Below are 18,175 nucleotides of genomic sequence, written 5' to 3'. Positions count from 1 at the left end.
ATTTACGAAGCGTTTAAACTCTGCAAATCGTTAATTTCATAAGATGTCTCACTGGACAGAAGAAAGAGTAGCGTTATTGATATCCCTTTGGAGAGAATATGTTGTACTGCTCACCTTCCTGGTTGTAGTATCATACATACGGTGATATAGGAGATTTTGCACAAGGAAATCCACTTTCGAACTGCGAGCGAAGCAGAGTAATGATGCAAAGTGTACATGCGTCAAATTTCAGGCTAATTTCCCAAGCGGGCTGTCCGAGCTGATGAAGATGCATATTCGCAGTATCGCGCTATTTTCCAAGACCACAAAATATCGCGCTAGTTTGAACTTCGGGCTGATGAAGACACCCCTATTGGTTTCAGAGGCAAAACTGAGGACATGCCTAAATGTAAGGGTATCATTGCTTTTGAATTAATGTAACAGTACTTAGTACTAGTTCACCACAGGATGCAGATGAAAAATACTTTTTCTTTTCCCTTTTTTTTTTTTTCATCTGAGGTAGCGCCACTTTCGTCCAGGTATAAATTACATTTTCATGTAAACGCACACAAATACAGTTTCCCTTTCTTTTGTATTGGAGGCAGCATTGCTTTGACTGCTGCAAAATTTTGCAATCTTGTAGCTGTAAGAGCTCTCCAAACTGATCATATTACATAATGATAACAAGATTAGACATAGCCATCTTATTTGTGAAAATGAGGGTCAAAGTTCATATTTGAAAAGGCCACTCTAAGAACACTTTTTTTGTCATGTTTGAATTTGTTCCTGTCGAAGACCTCTTGGTAAATACTTAGATACAATGTAGCTTGTAAAATTGACCTACTCACACACGCAGACACACTCACGGAATATATTTTTTTTTTTGCATTACAGAAACAATTTGATTTGAATTATGTAAGTACAAAGAACTCGACTTCATATACGTATATATCTCAATATGACTTCAAATCGATTGCTTTATATTACATCCTCTTCTTTGTCGATCACAGGTGACTGATATTTGATGACCCCAGCGTATCACCTAACTCGTCTTCAAGTGACGAGTCTCATATCTTTTTCATTTGTGAATGCCAAGATGATAATTCAAGCCTCAGTCACAACCCACCGTGCATGTTTATGGTCTGTACATTTTTGGTGGAGACCACAGCATTCACGTTTTTTCTGGAAACGTGGGGAAGGAGTCGCAAGAGAAGGAAGTACGTCACTCGCACGGTTGCGCAAGGTGTAATACGTGCCACAAGCGGTCGTGTCCATCATATGCTGCGCACATGGTAAGCTAGTTGTTCATGCTTACAACGTGCTTACAACGCACTATTTGCATGTGACTGCCACATTGTCGTACCGACGACGTACTTACACATGCTGCTCACGTACGTTGTAAGTGCTTGCGAGTCTACTGTACAGTGTACACGCATCATCGGAACTGGGGGTGAATCAGCAGCCCGACCGCAACTCTAACACAGCGAAAGTTCTGCATGCACTAAAAGTGCTACGTCGGTTTATAGTGACCTCATCTACAGCCACTCTGTCTATTTTCCAATTGGTCTACTGGCAAATCGTCTATTACTGATTCGTCTAATACCCATTTGGTCTACAACTTGTTTTGTCTAGTACACATATTGTCTAACAGTCACTTTGCCCACTACCCGTACTGTCTAATACCCAACTCGTCTAAGGAGCATTTCGTCTACTGAGCAATTGATCTAATAGCCAAGTTGTCTATACTCACAATGTCTACTTGCCATGTCGTCTAATATCTATTTCGCCTACTACCACTTTGTCTACTCCCACCTCGTCTACATTCACTTTGTCTAGTTATCATATCGTCCAACCCTTAGTTCGTCTATACCCAACATGGTCTATACCCATCTGGTCTACACCCAACTGGTCTCCACCCAACTGGTCTACTCCCAACTGGTCTACACCCAACTGGTCTACTCCCAACTGGTCTACTCCCAACTGGTCTACTCCCAACTGGTCTACTCCCAACTCGTCCATCTCTGGTCTACTCCCAACTCGTCTACTCCCTCTGGCTATTAGACAAAATGAGCTGTAGACTATTTCATTTATAGACCTAATGATTAAAGCCAAAACATAGTTCTAGTACGCCTGCAAAAGTTGTCAAATTTTGCTCCCAAATGTGAACGTATGCCTAGGAAATGTGCGGAATAACACTGTAATAACAAGATATTCGATGGGTAACGACGATAACGCGAAATATTAACCAAAAAAGGTTCAGTCTCAGAACTTACCCAAACAGGGTCGGGCTAAACTCAGACTCGGGGATAACTCGGCCTCGCTTTGATGGCGGGCTGAGTTGTATTGGTTGTCGCTCTGGATTGCACAGTGTTGTACTATGGGAGCGGCCTGTATAAAAAAGCACTTCGCGTTCTGGCTACTCGCAGTTGGACCCTAATGGTTCGAGTTGTTAAAACGCGCGCATCAAAAAACCTCTTTGGCGCGCATGCAAAATTAGTGTGCGCCTATCAAGCACCTCTAAAAACAATCAAAGACGCTTGATAAACAACAAAAAAAACTTCAAAGACAGCGCGTCTCAGCAACTGAGGTGATGTGCTTATAGGCTTGAGGACCGCGCGCTGTCCATTTGTTTTGTACAGGATTAGCACGCACTTTCCTGTCTGTTCAGTTAGGCCTCGTTTGGTATTATACAGTAGAATATGGCGATCACAAACTGAGTGTAAATTGTCTGAAATAGGGTCGAGTTTTCCCTGAGACCGAGTTAGTCTGGATCCTTCTGGAATAAAAGTTGGTTTTCCGACTTTTATTATTTTTCTCAAAATACTCCAAAACGACTCATCATCCCGGCAAATTGCGTCAGCCAGGTAAGTTTCTTTGTAGACTCTTTCGATATATTGCAAGCAAATATGAAATGGTGCCAGACGGGTTCTCAACCCCTTACCAAAACTATGTTTTCACTTTAATAGACGAAATGGTCAATAGACATAATGGGTATTAGACGAAATGTGACTTAGACAAATTAGAGATTAGATTAAATGGTTAGTAGACGAAATGGCAATTAGACTAATTGGCATTCAGACAAAATGGTTGGTAGACGAGTTGGTAGTAGAAGAAGCGAGTTTAGACGAGATGGCATTAGACTAGGTGAACAGTGGACAGTGTGGTTGTAGACAAGGTGCCAGTTTACCGCTACGTTGTGTCTGCGTCCTCCAAAATCCATACTGAGGCCCCACTGAGGCAGTACTTACTTTGTACGGATCCCCAAATTTCGCATACGTTTTTGCAAGTTGATATCAAGCATTTGCAAGTACGGCAGGTTGTGACCAAGGCTTCACTGATATCAACAGAATCTTGATTTTCTGAGATGGAAAAGTTAATCAATTATTTTCCAATCTTGTATGTCTTCTTGTGATTTATGTTTGATGCACAAACTGCTGTAGGATGCTTTCTTTGTTCATGAAAGTAAGTATTCAAAGAGACTCTCACAGACTGTGTCTGTGTGTATGTGTGTGAGCATGTGTGTGTGCATGTGTTCACTGCCTTTAAATACAGTGGTTAGATCTATGTCACGTATTGCTGCCTACTCAATGCCCTTATCCTATAATTTTTAGTACCATGTCAAATCCACCCTTTGCAGGGATTTTATGACAATTAAACTGATATCAGCACACCCTCTTCGTGGAAAAGAAATTGTAAGAGTTCACACATTGTTACAACTCTAGGAGTGAATTCAGTAAAATTCTAACAGAAGCAAAGCAGAGTTGTTTAGCCAGCACCCTACTCCTTTGAAAAGGGCACTGATCCTGCAAATGCTCATATACAAGGTACACTCCCTACTCTTGGCATATCTTGACTGCTTGAGTGCTTTACACAGGAGATTTTATGGTATTAAATTCAAATCACACCTTCCCTTCTACACCTATCCCAATCTGTCTGATGGGAAGGTTCCAGACTAACAAGCAAATGTTAATAGAACTATATTTGTCAGCTGACAGGATACTGTAATCACCTGTTCATAAAGGTCAATGAGTGTTTTGTCTGGAAGCTTGAGTGACTGTATCTGCTGGAGTACAGTGTCCCAGTGTCCACTATTGATGTCGGTGATAAACTGGTCAATGCTGTCCACTGTGTTGAGAGAAACACCTGATTCCTCCTGAAGGATGGACAATGTCCGAGGGAGACTGGCTTCTTTCAGATACTGCTGGATTAGACGGACCACACTGAAAAATAATAGGTGGAAAGAAGTTTAGAATTTCAAATTATACACATCATAAATGTGCATTAGGAAAACATTAAACAAACTCAGGGTGTTTAGTATACCGACATTGTACAATATATATTTATGCTGAATAGGGATAACATATCCTTGTCAATTATACAGCTACAGGTGTAAGTCAAGATATCCTACTCTCCTTGAGGAGAGAAACATGTTATTTACCAAATATTGTGCTGTCATACAGAAACTATGACATCTCAGCTTTTCTAAGAGTAGAGATGATCACACTGAAGAGGAAAGTGATCTCACTGAAGAAGAAAGTGAGGATGGAAACCCATGCAGCAGTAAAAATGGAAGTGATTATACTCTGCAACAACACACATTGCTACTTCATAAAAAGGGGAAGTTGAAAGTGTTCTACACAAACTGTGACTCTCTTCTTAACAAAAGGAATGAACTGCTCCTGCTTCTAGAGGTTCACAATATAGACTTGGTATTTCTGACAGAAATATGTCCCAAGAATGTGAGAAACCCATTACGACAAGACGACTTCAAATTGGAAGGATATGACCTGTACTCTAATGTAGGAGAGGGTATGCGGGGAGTTGCAGTCTATGTGTCGCATCAAATTAGCCAACTTGTAACTGACTGGGAATTCCAAAGCGATTTCAAAGAATCAACATGGATCTTAATGCGACTGGCTAACTCTGAGCAGCTCCTTGCTGGTTGCATATACAGAAGCCCATCTGTAGACAATCATCTCCACCTGCGTAATTTGATGACAGCAGCGACTGATTTAAATCACTCCCATTTGTTAATTGTAGGGGATTTCAATTACCCAAACATCAACTGGGAGCTGTGCACAGGCAGAAGTGAAATAGATCAGGAGTTCATCGAAAATGTGGCTGACTGCTACCTCCGTCAACATGTCAAATTCCCCACAAGGCAACGAATAGGGGATAAGGACAGCACCCTAGATCTGGTGTTCACTAATGATGAAGAAATGATTGAGGATCTGGGTCCCTTACCAGCACTTGGACTCAGTGACCATCTTGGACTCTATTTTACACTAACAGTATCAGCCACACACATAGCAAAAAATACCTCCAAGGCCACAATACCGCTTAGGACAGTACGACGACATCAGTAGTGAGCTTGATGAAATGAACTGGGAAGACACACTCAAGGACATGGATACTGAAGAAGCCTGGCATTTCTTTCACACAACCTTGAGCACTGCAGAAAGTAGAGAAATTTGTTCCATGTTCTACTTCTCGCCGATGTCGGAAAAAACATGCATGGGTAAACAGAGAGGCCCTTAGACTGCAAGCTCAGAAGCGTCGTGCCTGGCAGCAGGCAAGAGACACCAAGCATCCAGTTGATCTGTCTAGAGCAAGACGACTTGCTAAGTCACTACAGCATTTACTGAGGGAGCTGCGGAAGAAGTTCGAGAAGGATCTAGCAACGGATGTCAAGACAAACCCTAAAGCATTTTGGAGATACGCATCTGACAGACTCAAGACAAGGTGTGGAATACTAGACCTCAGAATGCCTGATGGAACTATGACTTCATCTGATGAAGAGAAAGCAGACACCCTTAATGCTTTCTTTGAAACCACATTTACCAAAGAAGACACATCAGAAATCCCACAGCTGGAAAGGAGGAAAACTGAGGAATGTTTGATATCACTAGATATCACTCCTGAAGATGTACTTTCCAAACTAGAATTACTATCAAAGTACAAGAGTGCAGGGCCAGATGACATTCACCCTTGTGTCTTACATGAGACAGCCGCCTCTGTAAGTACACCCCTCGCAATCATCTTCTCTAAGTCGTTTCATAGTGGGAAGCTCCCATCCGCCTGGAAAATGAGTCATGTTGTTCCAGTACACAAAAAGGGAAGTAAAACTGAAGCAAGTAACTACCGCCCAATAAGTTTAACATCCGTCCCTTGTAAAATCATGGAATCACTCATCAGAGACAAGATAGTGGAACATATGATGTCAAATAATCTCATCTGTGACTCTCAGCATGGATTTGTGCCTGGTAGGTCATGTGTCACTCAACTGCTTAACACCCTTGAAAAGTGGACTGCCCTGCTAGATCAAGGAGACATGGTTGATGTCATTTACCTAGATTTCCAAAAGGCCTTTGACAGCGTTCCACACCAACGGCTTTTGGCCAAACTTGAAGCATACAACATCTCAGGGAACTTCAAGGCCTGGATAGCAGACTTCCTCAGTGGCAGAAAGCAAAGAGTAACGGTTAATACAGCTAGATCAGAATGGTGTAATGTGATGAGCGGAGTCCCTCAAGGAAGTGTATTGGGACCAACATTAATTGTATTGTACATCAATGACCTTCCTGAGGTGCTGCACAATACTGCACGAATCTACGCAGATGACACAAAGGTATTCTCCAGTGCCTCCCTCCCAGAACAACGACAAGAATTACAAGCTGACCTGGACTCCCTTTTGGAATGGTCCTCCATTTGGCAATTGCAATTCAATGCCAAGAAATGCAGTGTGCTTCATCTTGGAAGTAGAAACCCAGAGGAACCCTACACACTGGGAGGTACAGCCTTGAATTCAGTAGAGGAGGAAAAGGACCTGGGAGTAATCATAGATGCCAACTTGAAATTCCACCAGCATGTAGCATATGCAGTAAACAAGGCCAACAAAGTCCTCATAAGTATCAGGCGTACATATCAATGTCACGATATCTCCACCATCCCCAAACTGTACAAAGGATTAGTACGTCCCCTCCTTGAGTACGGTAATGCAGTCTGGTCTCCCCGCTACACTTCAGACATCAAGACAGTGGAGAGAGTGCAGAAGAGAGCAACCAGGATGATCCCCTCTCTCAAACACCTGCCTTATACAGAAAGGCTTAAACTCCTCAACCTACCATCCCTTGTGTACAGAAGATGAAGAGGAGATATGATACAGGTGTACAAGATCATACATGAGTATGACAGGATAAACCCTGATGACTTCTTTGTACTGGCAGACACAACTACACGGGGCCACAGGTACAAACTCTCTAAGCTGAGATGCAGAACAAATGTAAGGAGGGATACATTCACACATCGAGTAATAGAGGACTGGAATTCCCTGCCGGAAGAAGTAGTGGAAGCTCCATCTATCGATGCTTTTAAGTCTAGGCTTGATCGGCACTGGGAAGACCAACGATTCCTGTCCCCCTATTCCCAATAGTCAATTCTGATGTGGGATGAGCAGTAATTACCAGCCTGTCTGCCTTGCCTCCTTTTGAACTGACGATACAGTGTAGATGAGGATAGACCTGGAAGCTCGACTGCTGCTACACAGCAATCTTCCAGTATCTTCGGTAAAGGTAAAGGTAAACATTTATGTCACCACTTGGCAAATCTGGTATGGATCCTTGCAATTATTATTGTGAACTGCATCTCCTTTCCTACAGAGAAAATATCAAGTTTTGAATAGACTGCAGAGTCACCAATCATACTGTTTTGGCATGGACTGACTCAGGATTTTTTTTTTATTATAATTACGTCATTCTTTGGGAATATATACCTCGTACAACTTATCAGCAAGCCACTATTAAAAACAAAAAGGAATTGAATATCAAATGACTGGTTCAAGACGGGCGATAGCTCAGTAAAGCGTCGGTGTTTTGCATTATGCTGTAAAGAAACAGAATGTTGACATTGAAATGGTAATATGTTTTTAATTGATAAGTTCAACTATAGTAGAAAGTAATTGTTTTTCTGATAGTATTTTTTTCCATTTCATTTTTTTAATTATGTATACACAAAACTGCAACCCCAACATTTGCTTTTGTTTTGTAGTAAAAATCCATTTTATTATGCAATATTCATGATGGATAATTCCCATTTTTTCACCTTTTACTGTTTTGTACACATATTAACTGTCCATCATTTAGTCAGCAAAAAATTGTTGACAGATATACAGTCACACGCAGGAGAAAATTAACTAAAACGATAAAAAAACAGACGCATCAAGATCATTTTCTTTCTTCCATATTTTACTGTCGAGCTGACGTAATTATTGTGGTTAAACACCAAACAAGCGGCTGTATCACAGACTACAACAATCGATTATCATCATCATATCGCTCTTCCACATTATCGATCATCCATCATGCTACGCTGACACTCAGAGCCGTACTTTTGAGTCAAAATTAGCTACTTTTCTTCTCTAATTGACTATAAAATTCCATGAAACCGTGGCGTCAGATATGGTCCAGCTTGACATTTCTGATAGCCACAAGAAGTTTTCATTGACAAATTAAGGAAGGAAATGGATGGTGTGCATGGTGTGCATTTCTACATGATTACCCGTAACTTTACGAACAGCTTTATGAAACACCCCCAGAGGTCCTAGCTATCGACTAGGCTATATACACTGTAGGGTAGGACAGATGAGAATGAAAATTGACACCTAAAATTTCAACAGTTTAGAGGCATAAGTTTGAAGAGCCGAGATGTCTAGGAGTGGATCTACACCTACCTCTCCTCGTACCCAGTAACTACGGTAACAGATGATGGTGATGAAGATGATGGTGATGATTAAACGTTAACTATAAAATGTGAATAATCACAAAGTAGGCCCTACCGTAACTGCGACCAGCCCCAATGCGAAGTATGTGAAGGAGCGCCCCGGCGGGCCGGGGTTAGCCCTACCGTCGCGTAAGTAAATTACAAATACTAGTAGACCTAGGTAAAAGCCAAAGGTCCGGAGCGCGAGCGCCCCGGGGGTCAGCCCCTACCATACAATTTTGAATGTAAGACTATGAAAGTGCAATGAAAACTCACTCTGCAGACTCGATTTCAAGAGACATGCTTGGTGCAAAGCTTCCTTCTCTTGAGTGACTCTAATGGACAGTAGAACAGTCGTAGAACTTAAGGTAGCAGGGAGACCTGCAAGGCCAAGTCAGGCGTAATTCAGCACACGAGAGGTACACTAGAGAGCAATGTATGTTGTGACGTTATACTAGTACTAGTACTACTAGCTAGCAAGCAGCAGCCAAACCCGCCATCGATCCTAATGTGTGGTGTATGTGTACGTGGACGTGTACTGATGACGCCGCAGAGCTAGAGAAGCTTGGCCCATAAGCTTTGTCATGCGTTGGTACATATATTACATTGCAGAATACTCTGGTGGTAGTCTCTTGCACGCGTGGTTGTGGGTTGGTTGTACTTACTAGTCGTAATGTACATTAATTTTCACCGTATTCGGTAATAATCATAATTATTTGCTAAAATTATCTTTAATTAATTTTAGAAAATAATTGATAAAATATCGATAAAAGGTTTTTTTGCTTCAATTACTTTAAATCTGTTAGTCAAAATGCTAATTTTGGCAAAAATTATAAGTGCGTCTTCACCTCGCGTGTGTGTGGGTGTGACTATGAAACGCCATGTGTTGCAATCACAGAACTCTTAAAGTTCTGTGGTTGCAATCACAGAACTTTAAGAGTTCTGTAGTACTTTCTGTGGTTGCAATAGTTGGGAACACCACTGATATAAGCGGCTTTCACTCACAGAAGTCTTTTCACTCTGTGATTTTCACTCTTTTAGCTTTTCACTCTGTGATTTTCTTTTAGCTCTTTTAGCTTTTCACTCTGTGATTTTCACCTCTCTGATCAGTCAGACCGCAACTCTCTGAAAAGCCTTCGCATTTATCGTACGCGTCTGCAGGGACCTCGCGGATATAAATACGTAATAAGATGGCAGACCACATTTTTAGAGTCCCTGTAAATCTAAACGATATTAGCAATCTACATGATTTATACGCATCGATAAAAGCTGAAGAGTTGAACTTTGATGAAATTCGACCACTTGAAAGGTTATGACATATAAAATAAACTGAACAAGGAAATTATAAAACATAAAATTTGCATATTTTTCATTTTTCTTTGGAGTACACTGGACCAGTGAAATGAACGTGGACCAAAATGGAAGAGGTATGAAATGAAAGAGGAAATATCATTCTATGAAAACAATGATTTCATGTGGACTGATTCTTTGAACGGGTCAGGTTGTCGAATAAATCATTGCGTTGTACACTTAATTTTTGACGAGATTTCAATTTGCCGCGAATACGCGTACCTGATCGGTTAATTCCCTCTGAGTGGAGAGTTGAACAAACTTCCGCGGAAGGACTGTAAACGTGTATTAATAAGTGTAGGACCCTATGGCCCGAATTCACAAAGGTGGTCTAAATTTAAACAGTCTTTAAACCATGGTTTATGTATATTTCTTCTGCGTAGATATGATTGACAGATTGCGTACGCTAACAGGCATCCAGTCAAAAAACGTGCATTGATGCGCGCATGTATTGTGGAACGCCTATTTAACGCTTATGTTAGACCATGGTGTAAGTTTAAACCACCTTCGTGAATTCGGGCCTATGGGGGTTCACACGTACACCGATTAGCGGGATACAAATCTTGAGATTTGCATCGCGATCGGTATCTCGAGTTTTTTGCACGTGTGGACAGAAAAAAAAAACCAAATAATTAGCGGGATAAGCATCGCAATGATAATCCCATGAAATCTTGCGCTAGCTAGTTCACCAATTAGCGGGATAATTGGCCCCGCGATGGTGTGTGAACGATCGGGATTAGAATCTCGAGTTTTTATATCCCGTCATGCAATGCGCACATCACAACAGCGAGGCCTCTGCATGGGCGGATCCAGGAATTCCGTAAAGAGGGGGCGCGTTTACAAAATTAAAGGGGGGCGCACGCACCCCTCCCCCATTTTTTATTTTTATTTCTTTTGTTTCAACAAAAAAATAAAGGGGGGGGGGGCGTGCGCCGGTTGCGGTCCTCCCTGGATCCGCCCCTGCTCTGCGAAGGACAAAGGGAAGTGCGTGCAGGCAGTGATAGAAAAGGGCGCTGTGTGACCTGCAGTTTGCAGGCTTCGCTGTTATCTCTATCGGCAATTAGCGGGATAATTCGGAACGTGTGGACGCTCGCAAAATTAGCGGGATACCGATCGCGATCGCTATCCCGCTAATTTGGTACGTGTGGACCAACGGCGTAAATCCGTACTGTGGAGGGGGGGGGGATGACTGGCGATAGTCACCATCACTACGATTACAAGCCCATATTAACCGGACGCGATACTTTTTTTTCCAGGATGGGAAAGGCATTTATTTGTCTTGGTGACTTGGATAGAGAATAACTATCAAGTCTGACTTTATTACTCTCTCTAGCCTTAAGCCTGACGGAATAAACGGTTACAAACTTAATATACTTTAGAAATTATTAGCAAAAATGAAAACAAGATGTTTAGCAAGACCCCGAGTGGGAGTCGAACCACGGACCTTCTGATTATCAGTCCAAGCCCTAACACACCGTGCCAAAGCGAGGCGATGCCGAGATTGATGGTCATTGTAGTTATGAAGACATGCGAACACAATTTGTCTTATAGGTAGGCCTAGAGTTCGTATAATCTTAGGTTTCAGACCTTTTTTGTCAGTAGACTGCCGTAGACTTTACACACACTAGTGACTTTCCCATCCTCCAAATAAAAACATAGCTAACCGGACCGGCGCAGCCCTTGGGGGGGGGGGGGAGGAGCTCCCCCCACCCCCACACACACACTAAAATGTTCCACTCTTTTCCATGCAAAGTGGGAGGGAAGTGTTAGCAAAAACATGAAGATTTTTGTTCTTTTTTTTCGTTTGTTTCTTTCTTTGTTTTTTGCTTGTCAGCCAACTTTCGGTGGAAAATCAGACCTTAAAAGTATGAAGACTTTTTTGTTGTTGTTTCTCTTGTCTTTTGGTGTTTTTTCTTCTTGACTGACAAGCGATTTTGACACCCCTCCCCCTTTCAAAAACGTAGCGCAGCCCTGATTAATGTCCAAATAAATTAAATAAAATGCTAATAAGAATATCCATTTCTTTGTATGGAATAACGTAGTAGATATTTTCCTGTAGCTATTAATTGTATTTTCAATCAATATCAATTTTCTTGATTTAAGTCAGTAAAGCAATCATCCCAGGGGCATCGTTCCGTTTTAATGATGGGGGGTAGGGGAGGGACTTTGAGTTTGAGTATCTGTGCGAGGGAGCGGAGCGGCCTCGCGGGGGGAGGGTGTGGGAGGGGGGTATCCCCCTCCCACACGAGAAAAATTTGACATTTTCAGACCTGAAATTCAGCGATCTGGTGCACACTTTTGGTGAAATTTGGGTTTTTTTTCCTATCAAAAAACAAGTGATACAAAGAAATATTCATAGATAATTGAATGACTACATCGTGGTATTTCAGCTCTTGCTCCGCCTGTGCGACATCACTGTGAAGGCCTATATACTAAATAGTGGGGTCGATATCACCGGCGTAGCCAGGATTTGATCTTAGGGGGAGCGGTTAGATGGGAGAGACCGATGCGAGCGGGGGGGGGGAGGGTATGGGAGGGGGGTTTCCCCCTGCCACAGTGAGAACTTTTTGCATAATGATGTTGTAAATGGTGCAATTTGATGCATTTTTTTGCGTGTTTTATCGACTTGAAACAGTCCAAGATGTTTAAGTTAGCAGTACATTTTATGTAGATAGGGCCTATTGAACAATATTTTGCCTATAAAATGGTATCATTTACAGAAACTTCTTGTATTAATTCTCACACTGAAGATCATGAACGCGATCATGAATTTTGACATTGTACAGTCCAAAAACGGCCGTTTGTAGCTATATGTTTTCGCTTGAGAAATTAAGGGGGGGGGGCGCACCGGGCGCAACTGCTGTCAATTACCCGGCAGCAACATCAGGAGAATGACATGACGATTGAATGCGAGCGAGCTTGAAAATTTTGACATTGTACAGTCCCCAAACGGCTGTGTGTAGCTAATTTTTTTTTTGCTTTGGAAATTAACGGGGTGGGGGGGGGGGGGCGCCGGGCGCAACTGCTGGCAATTACTGGCAGCAACATGAAGCCCCCGTTCCACTATCACGATCTGGACCCCGATCTGTCCCGATATAGCAGATCGGGAGAGAGCGGTAAAATCGTACGGGGATCGGAAGCATATCAGCAGCGTGTGGAGGTCGGGGTTGGAGCGGGCATTTTTTCAGATCGGGAAGAAATTTTGAACTTGTTCAAAATTTCTTCCCGATCTCCCCGATCAAAATTGACCTATTTTTAATCGTACGGCAAGCGGGGAGAGCGTAGTGACAGCGTAAACGCCGCGGGGAGAGCGTAGTGACAGCGTAAACGCAGCGTGATGAGCGTAACAAGGTCTTTCTGAGCGTAGTAACATCGGCACAAGAACGGGAAGAAAACTTGCACAAAAATGTCTGCCAGAAGAAGATCAAGGAGATCGAGAGGCACCACTGTTGAGGAGGAAGAGGGCATTGTTGCTACACCTGTCAGGGCAGAACATGAAGAAGAAGGAGCTCAATTTTTCAAAGAAGGAGAAGAGATGAAGAAAAAGAAGAGAAGAAAGCAGCAAACCAGCTACCCAAAAGGCGAAGAAAGAGAGACTGCACGTGATGCTTAAAGAGGAGGAAGAGGACAAAGCAGAATTTTTAAGAATATGAAATCATCTGCAACTGGAGGAAGACGGACTATAAAAGCAAGGACATCAAGAAAAAAACCTTGGAAAAATCAGCACGTCTTTGTTTATAACAATGCATTGCTGCAAAAGAACCGTGAGTTGAGGAGCCTCTTCGAGGTCCACAGTATATTTCTTCGTCGGTTCTGCATGCTAATAAGTTGACTGACTGCAGATTGACAGTCGAATCGGGGTACATCGGTGCACATCGGGCACTTTTCAGCTCTCTGAACGGTGACAGCGTGATAAGATCGTATAGATCGTTCAGAGCGTAGATACAGCGTGCATCAATCGGATAACATCGGCAACATCGCACTGACAGCGTAGCTACATTGTTCTAGAGCGTAGCTGCAGCGGCAGGGATCGTATAAATGCCTCATTCCCGATCATCGTAGTAAGAGCGTAGCAAGCACGTGGTAATCGTAACTGCAGCGTACTTAGAGCGTTCTAACATCGTACTGTGTCCATCGGCTCAGGTTTTACCCGATCCTTCCCGATCTGAGAAAATTGTCAAATCGTAGCGAGAACGGCATAGTGGAACAGGGACTTGAGGAAAATGACATAACGATTAAATGCGAGCGAGCGAAGCGAGCGAGCTCGAAAATTTTGACATTTTACAGTCCAAAAACTGCCGTTTGTAGCTATATTTTTTTCGCTTAGGAAATTAAGGGGAGTGGGGGCGCACCGGGCGCAGCTGCTGGCAATTACTGGCAGCAACATCAGGAGAATGACACGACGATTAAATGCGAGCGAGCTTGAAAATTTTGACATTGTACAGTCTAAAAACGGCTCTTTGTAGCTATTTTTTATTTTTTTTAATTTTTTTTTGCTTTGGAAATTAAGGGGGGTGGGGCGCACCGGGCGCAACTGCTGGGAATTACTGGCAGCAACATCAGGAGAATGACATAACGATTAAATGCGAGCGAGCAAAGCGAGCGAGCTTGAAAATTTTGACATTTTACAGTAAAAAAAACTGCCGTTTGTAGCTATATTTTTTCGCTTTGAAAATTAACCCATTCCATACTGAATTCTGAAATCTGCATAGACTTAATACACAGGCCACCAGGTTCCCGCATGGAACGGGTTAAGGGGGGGGGGGGGGGGGGCACCGGGCGCAACTGCTGGCAATTACCCGGCAGTAACATCAAGAGAATGGCATGACGATTAAATGCGAGCGAGCGAAGCAAGCGAGCTTGAAAATTTTGACATTGTATATACAGTCCCAAAACGGCCGTTTGTAGCTATATTTTTTTTTCGCTTAGGAAATTAGAGGGAGTGGGGGCGCACCGGGCGCAGCTGCTGGCAATTACTGGCAGCTACATCAAGAGAATGACATAACGATTAAATGCGAGCGAGAGGAGCGAGCAAGCTTTAAAATTTTGACATTTTACAGTCCAAAAACTGCCGTTTGTAGCTGTACTTTTTCGCTTTGGAAATTAAGGGATGGGGGCGCACCGGGCGCAACTGCTGGCAATTGCTGGCAGCAACAAATATCTCGTAAACACATTTATGATGTAATCTGAGGAAATTTCAATCCCGGAAGTGTATACTATTTTTTTAGGGGGGGGGACCCTCCGTTAATTGAAAGTATCTAGATATCTCCTCCCATCCAAGGAACATTTGCATTTCTTTAAACTGAAATAACAGACCTGGTGCACACTTTAGATGAAACATTTTGAAATCTGTCAATCTAAAGTGTATTAAGTAGAAATGACTGAACGGGGAGGGTATTGGAGGGGTTAGGCCTATCCCCCTATTATACGCGCGAGGGAGATTTTGTATTTTCAGAATTGAAATTCAGCCATCTTTGGGTGAAATATTTAGACAGTTTTCTATCAAAAAAGTAAGAACATTTCCACATCTCGGGAGTTACGAGGAGGAGCAAAATGATCTGTTTGTCCCCAATACTTTTATGGGGGAACCATCCCCCCCCCCCTCCATCGACGCCTCTGCATATGAGGGAGCTTTTGTAAGTGAAAGATCTGCTGCATACTCTTTGATAAATAATTATAAGGAAATAAAACGTCAATCTCAAAAGTGTACAGAGTCTATCGAAAGGGACCCAGTATAATATAGCGGAGCTTTTGCATATTTATGATTGCAATTCAGCGATCCGGTGCATAATTCTGGCGGTAGTTGTCCAATTTTCCATAAAGAAAGTTCGAGATTTGTCCTCATCTCGGGAATTGCTTGGGGGACAAATGATTTGTCTGCCCCCAACATTTCCGTAGGGGAGGGGCAAATGCCCCTTCCCCCCCCCCCCCCCCCTGAGATAGATTCGACGCCCCTGATCATCCCTGGGTATGCCCATGTATCAGAGTCATCATCGTTTCAGCTTATTCAGGAAATGGAGGGGGTTCAATTATGGCGGTATAGTTTTTGTTATTGTTTGTTTGTTTTCGTACATAATTTGCAGATGGTCCCGAGTTGGTCGCTTCATAGCATGTTTACATGTAAGCCTATGCTATTTTACGTTGTGTCACAAAAATGTACACATCAGGCCCGTAGCCAGGGGGGGGGGGGGGTGCGTCGGGTGCGTACGCACCCCCCCCCCCCCCCAATTCTGAAAGGTCCACTTTTTCATAATAACGGTTTTTAGCAATTCTCAAGATAACAATCCAAATAAATATAAAGACACATTATATGCTACGTAAATGTGGAAGAGTACGTTTAACAATGTTAAAAATAATTGTACGAAACCCTTTTGTTGTATGAACCATCGGATCGTCCCCATGCACACAAACACAAATTTATGTTATGTATCAATCTGTGCGAGCTATTATTATATTGGCACTGCATGCCATGGCCCTTGGCGCGTGTGACCGGTGTTTTTTTTCCACTGGCCGCCCGAGTACGTGCGATTCGTGGATGACATTGAGGTTGACACTTGCATTTTTTTCACAGGAACAGAGGTAAGTGGATGAAAATCTAATAGCCTCAAGTTTACATATATGATAAAAATTAAAGAAATTTCCTCGAAATTACTATAATCGAAAACCTGAGACATTTTATATCTACGTCTCACAAAGATATAGTACATGTATATATAAGTACATGTTGGCATGATAATGCCTGGGGATAGATTATTATGTCAACTATTTTCCATTATGAATGCATGCTCCAATCAAATTGTGGAAAGGTGGTCATGAATTAGCATTTCTTACGAACGATCAGGAGAGACAAAACAAAATGAAAGGCCTGTCTTAAAAACAAGACGTATTAGTACAAACGATTTCTTGAGCCTGCACCGTTTCAGGCTCTGTTCTGGATACGGCGGTAGAAACTCATTCTTTTTTTTCTTTTTTTTTTGTTTATTTTATCATTATTTACTAATCTCTTTTCTAACTTACAGGTAGCGGATTTCTTTGCAGGACAAATTCGGAAATGTACTGTTGATTATTACTTATACATTTTCTCATGTTGTGACAGTTCTATTGGTTCTCATTTTAAAGTGAGCCAAAACCTAAGAACATTCTCACTTATAATTTCCAAAGAGTATTATGCAGGCACGCAAACTCATTTTAGTTGTATTTCATTTAAATGTAATGGGTAAGAGGGGAGAGAATGGAAAGTGCTGAGCTATGAAGTAAAATGGTAAAGTAAAAAGTTTATCAGATAGTATTACAAAAGAAACTCATTCTTTTTTGTTTGTTTATTTTATCATTATTTACTTATCTCTCTTCTAACTTAAAGGTAGTGGATCTCTTTGCAGCCCAAATTCGAAAATGCCTAGAGACAGCTAGTAACCAAATATGCTACTATAATTTAAGAAATAACCATTCCAGTATGTATCTTAGTGTGCACAGTAAGACAAATCAAATCAAATAGGAAAACATCTGAGCACTAAGCCTGAGGTCTGAATTTGCACTCAACTTCTTCCAATGGCTAACGGATGTTTAATTTTTGAATTTCACTGACCTCCAAATTTCACAAAGAAATCCTTCTTAGCATGATGGTTAGTTAATATGACATTTGACTGATATTGGAGATGTTTGCGAATCGGATCTACTACCTTTAATATTATTAATTCTAAAATGATTATTTGAAAGTTCGGAAATGCTGGAAATATCCTACCACAAGGAGGCAAAATATAAATGGTTCACATTTATAATTCATTTTGTTTTAAAAATTTTCTTATTTATTTTCGTTTTTGACAAACTCGCATACCAACGGCTGATATACTGTATAGTAAAGTGAATGTTTCATCTTCCAAACAGCATCCAATGGGATGGAAAACTCCACCTGAAAGGTGGACACCGTGACCATACTCGCTAAAGAAAACGCGTAATAGGGGTCGTTTTTTCTCACGGATTAGATGGAAAGTGTGATGTACGAGCGTATATAATCAAAGGGTATCAAAAAGGCCGAAATTTGGGAAAATGGTATATTGTTCAATCACGATGAAGTACTTCTTTAGGGTGC

General features: G+C 41.9%; 1 protein-coding gene across 1 annotated transcript in view; it reads right to left on the bottom strand.

Moving 5' to 3' along the window:
* The window catches only part of LOC139736119 (WD40 repeat-containing protein SMU1), a 56,705-nt gene extending 47,447 nt beyond the window's left edge, over positions 1-9,258 (bottom strand). Inside the window, exons 1-2 of the mRNA XM_071646851.1 lie at positions 9,013-9,258; positions 3,989-4,199 (exon numbers count right to left, since the gene is read on the bottom strand). Of these exons, the coding sequence (XP_071502952.1) occupies positions 3,989-4,199; positions 9,013-9,038 (237 nt within the window). The 5' untranslated portion in view covers positions 9,039-9,258. The remainder of the gene's footprint in view (positions 1-3,988; positions 4,200-9,012) is intronic.
* Positions 9,259-18,175: the final 8,917 nt, after the last annotated feature.

This window comes from Diadema antillarum, unplaced genomic scaffold, assembly GCF_040938485.1.
Source record: "Diadema antillarum isolate AM-2024a unplaced genomic scaffold, OU_Dant_1.0 seq00000622_RagTag, whole genome shotgun sequence".
In the NCBI taxonomy this organism is placed as follows: Eukaryota; Metazoa; Echinodermata; class Echinoidea; order Diadematoida; family Diadematidae; genus Diadema; species Diadema antillarum.
Note: the sequence above shows the minus strand (reverse complement) of the source record. Positions and strands in the feature narration are given on the sequence as shown.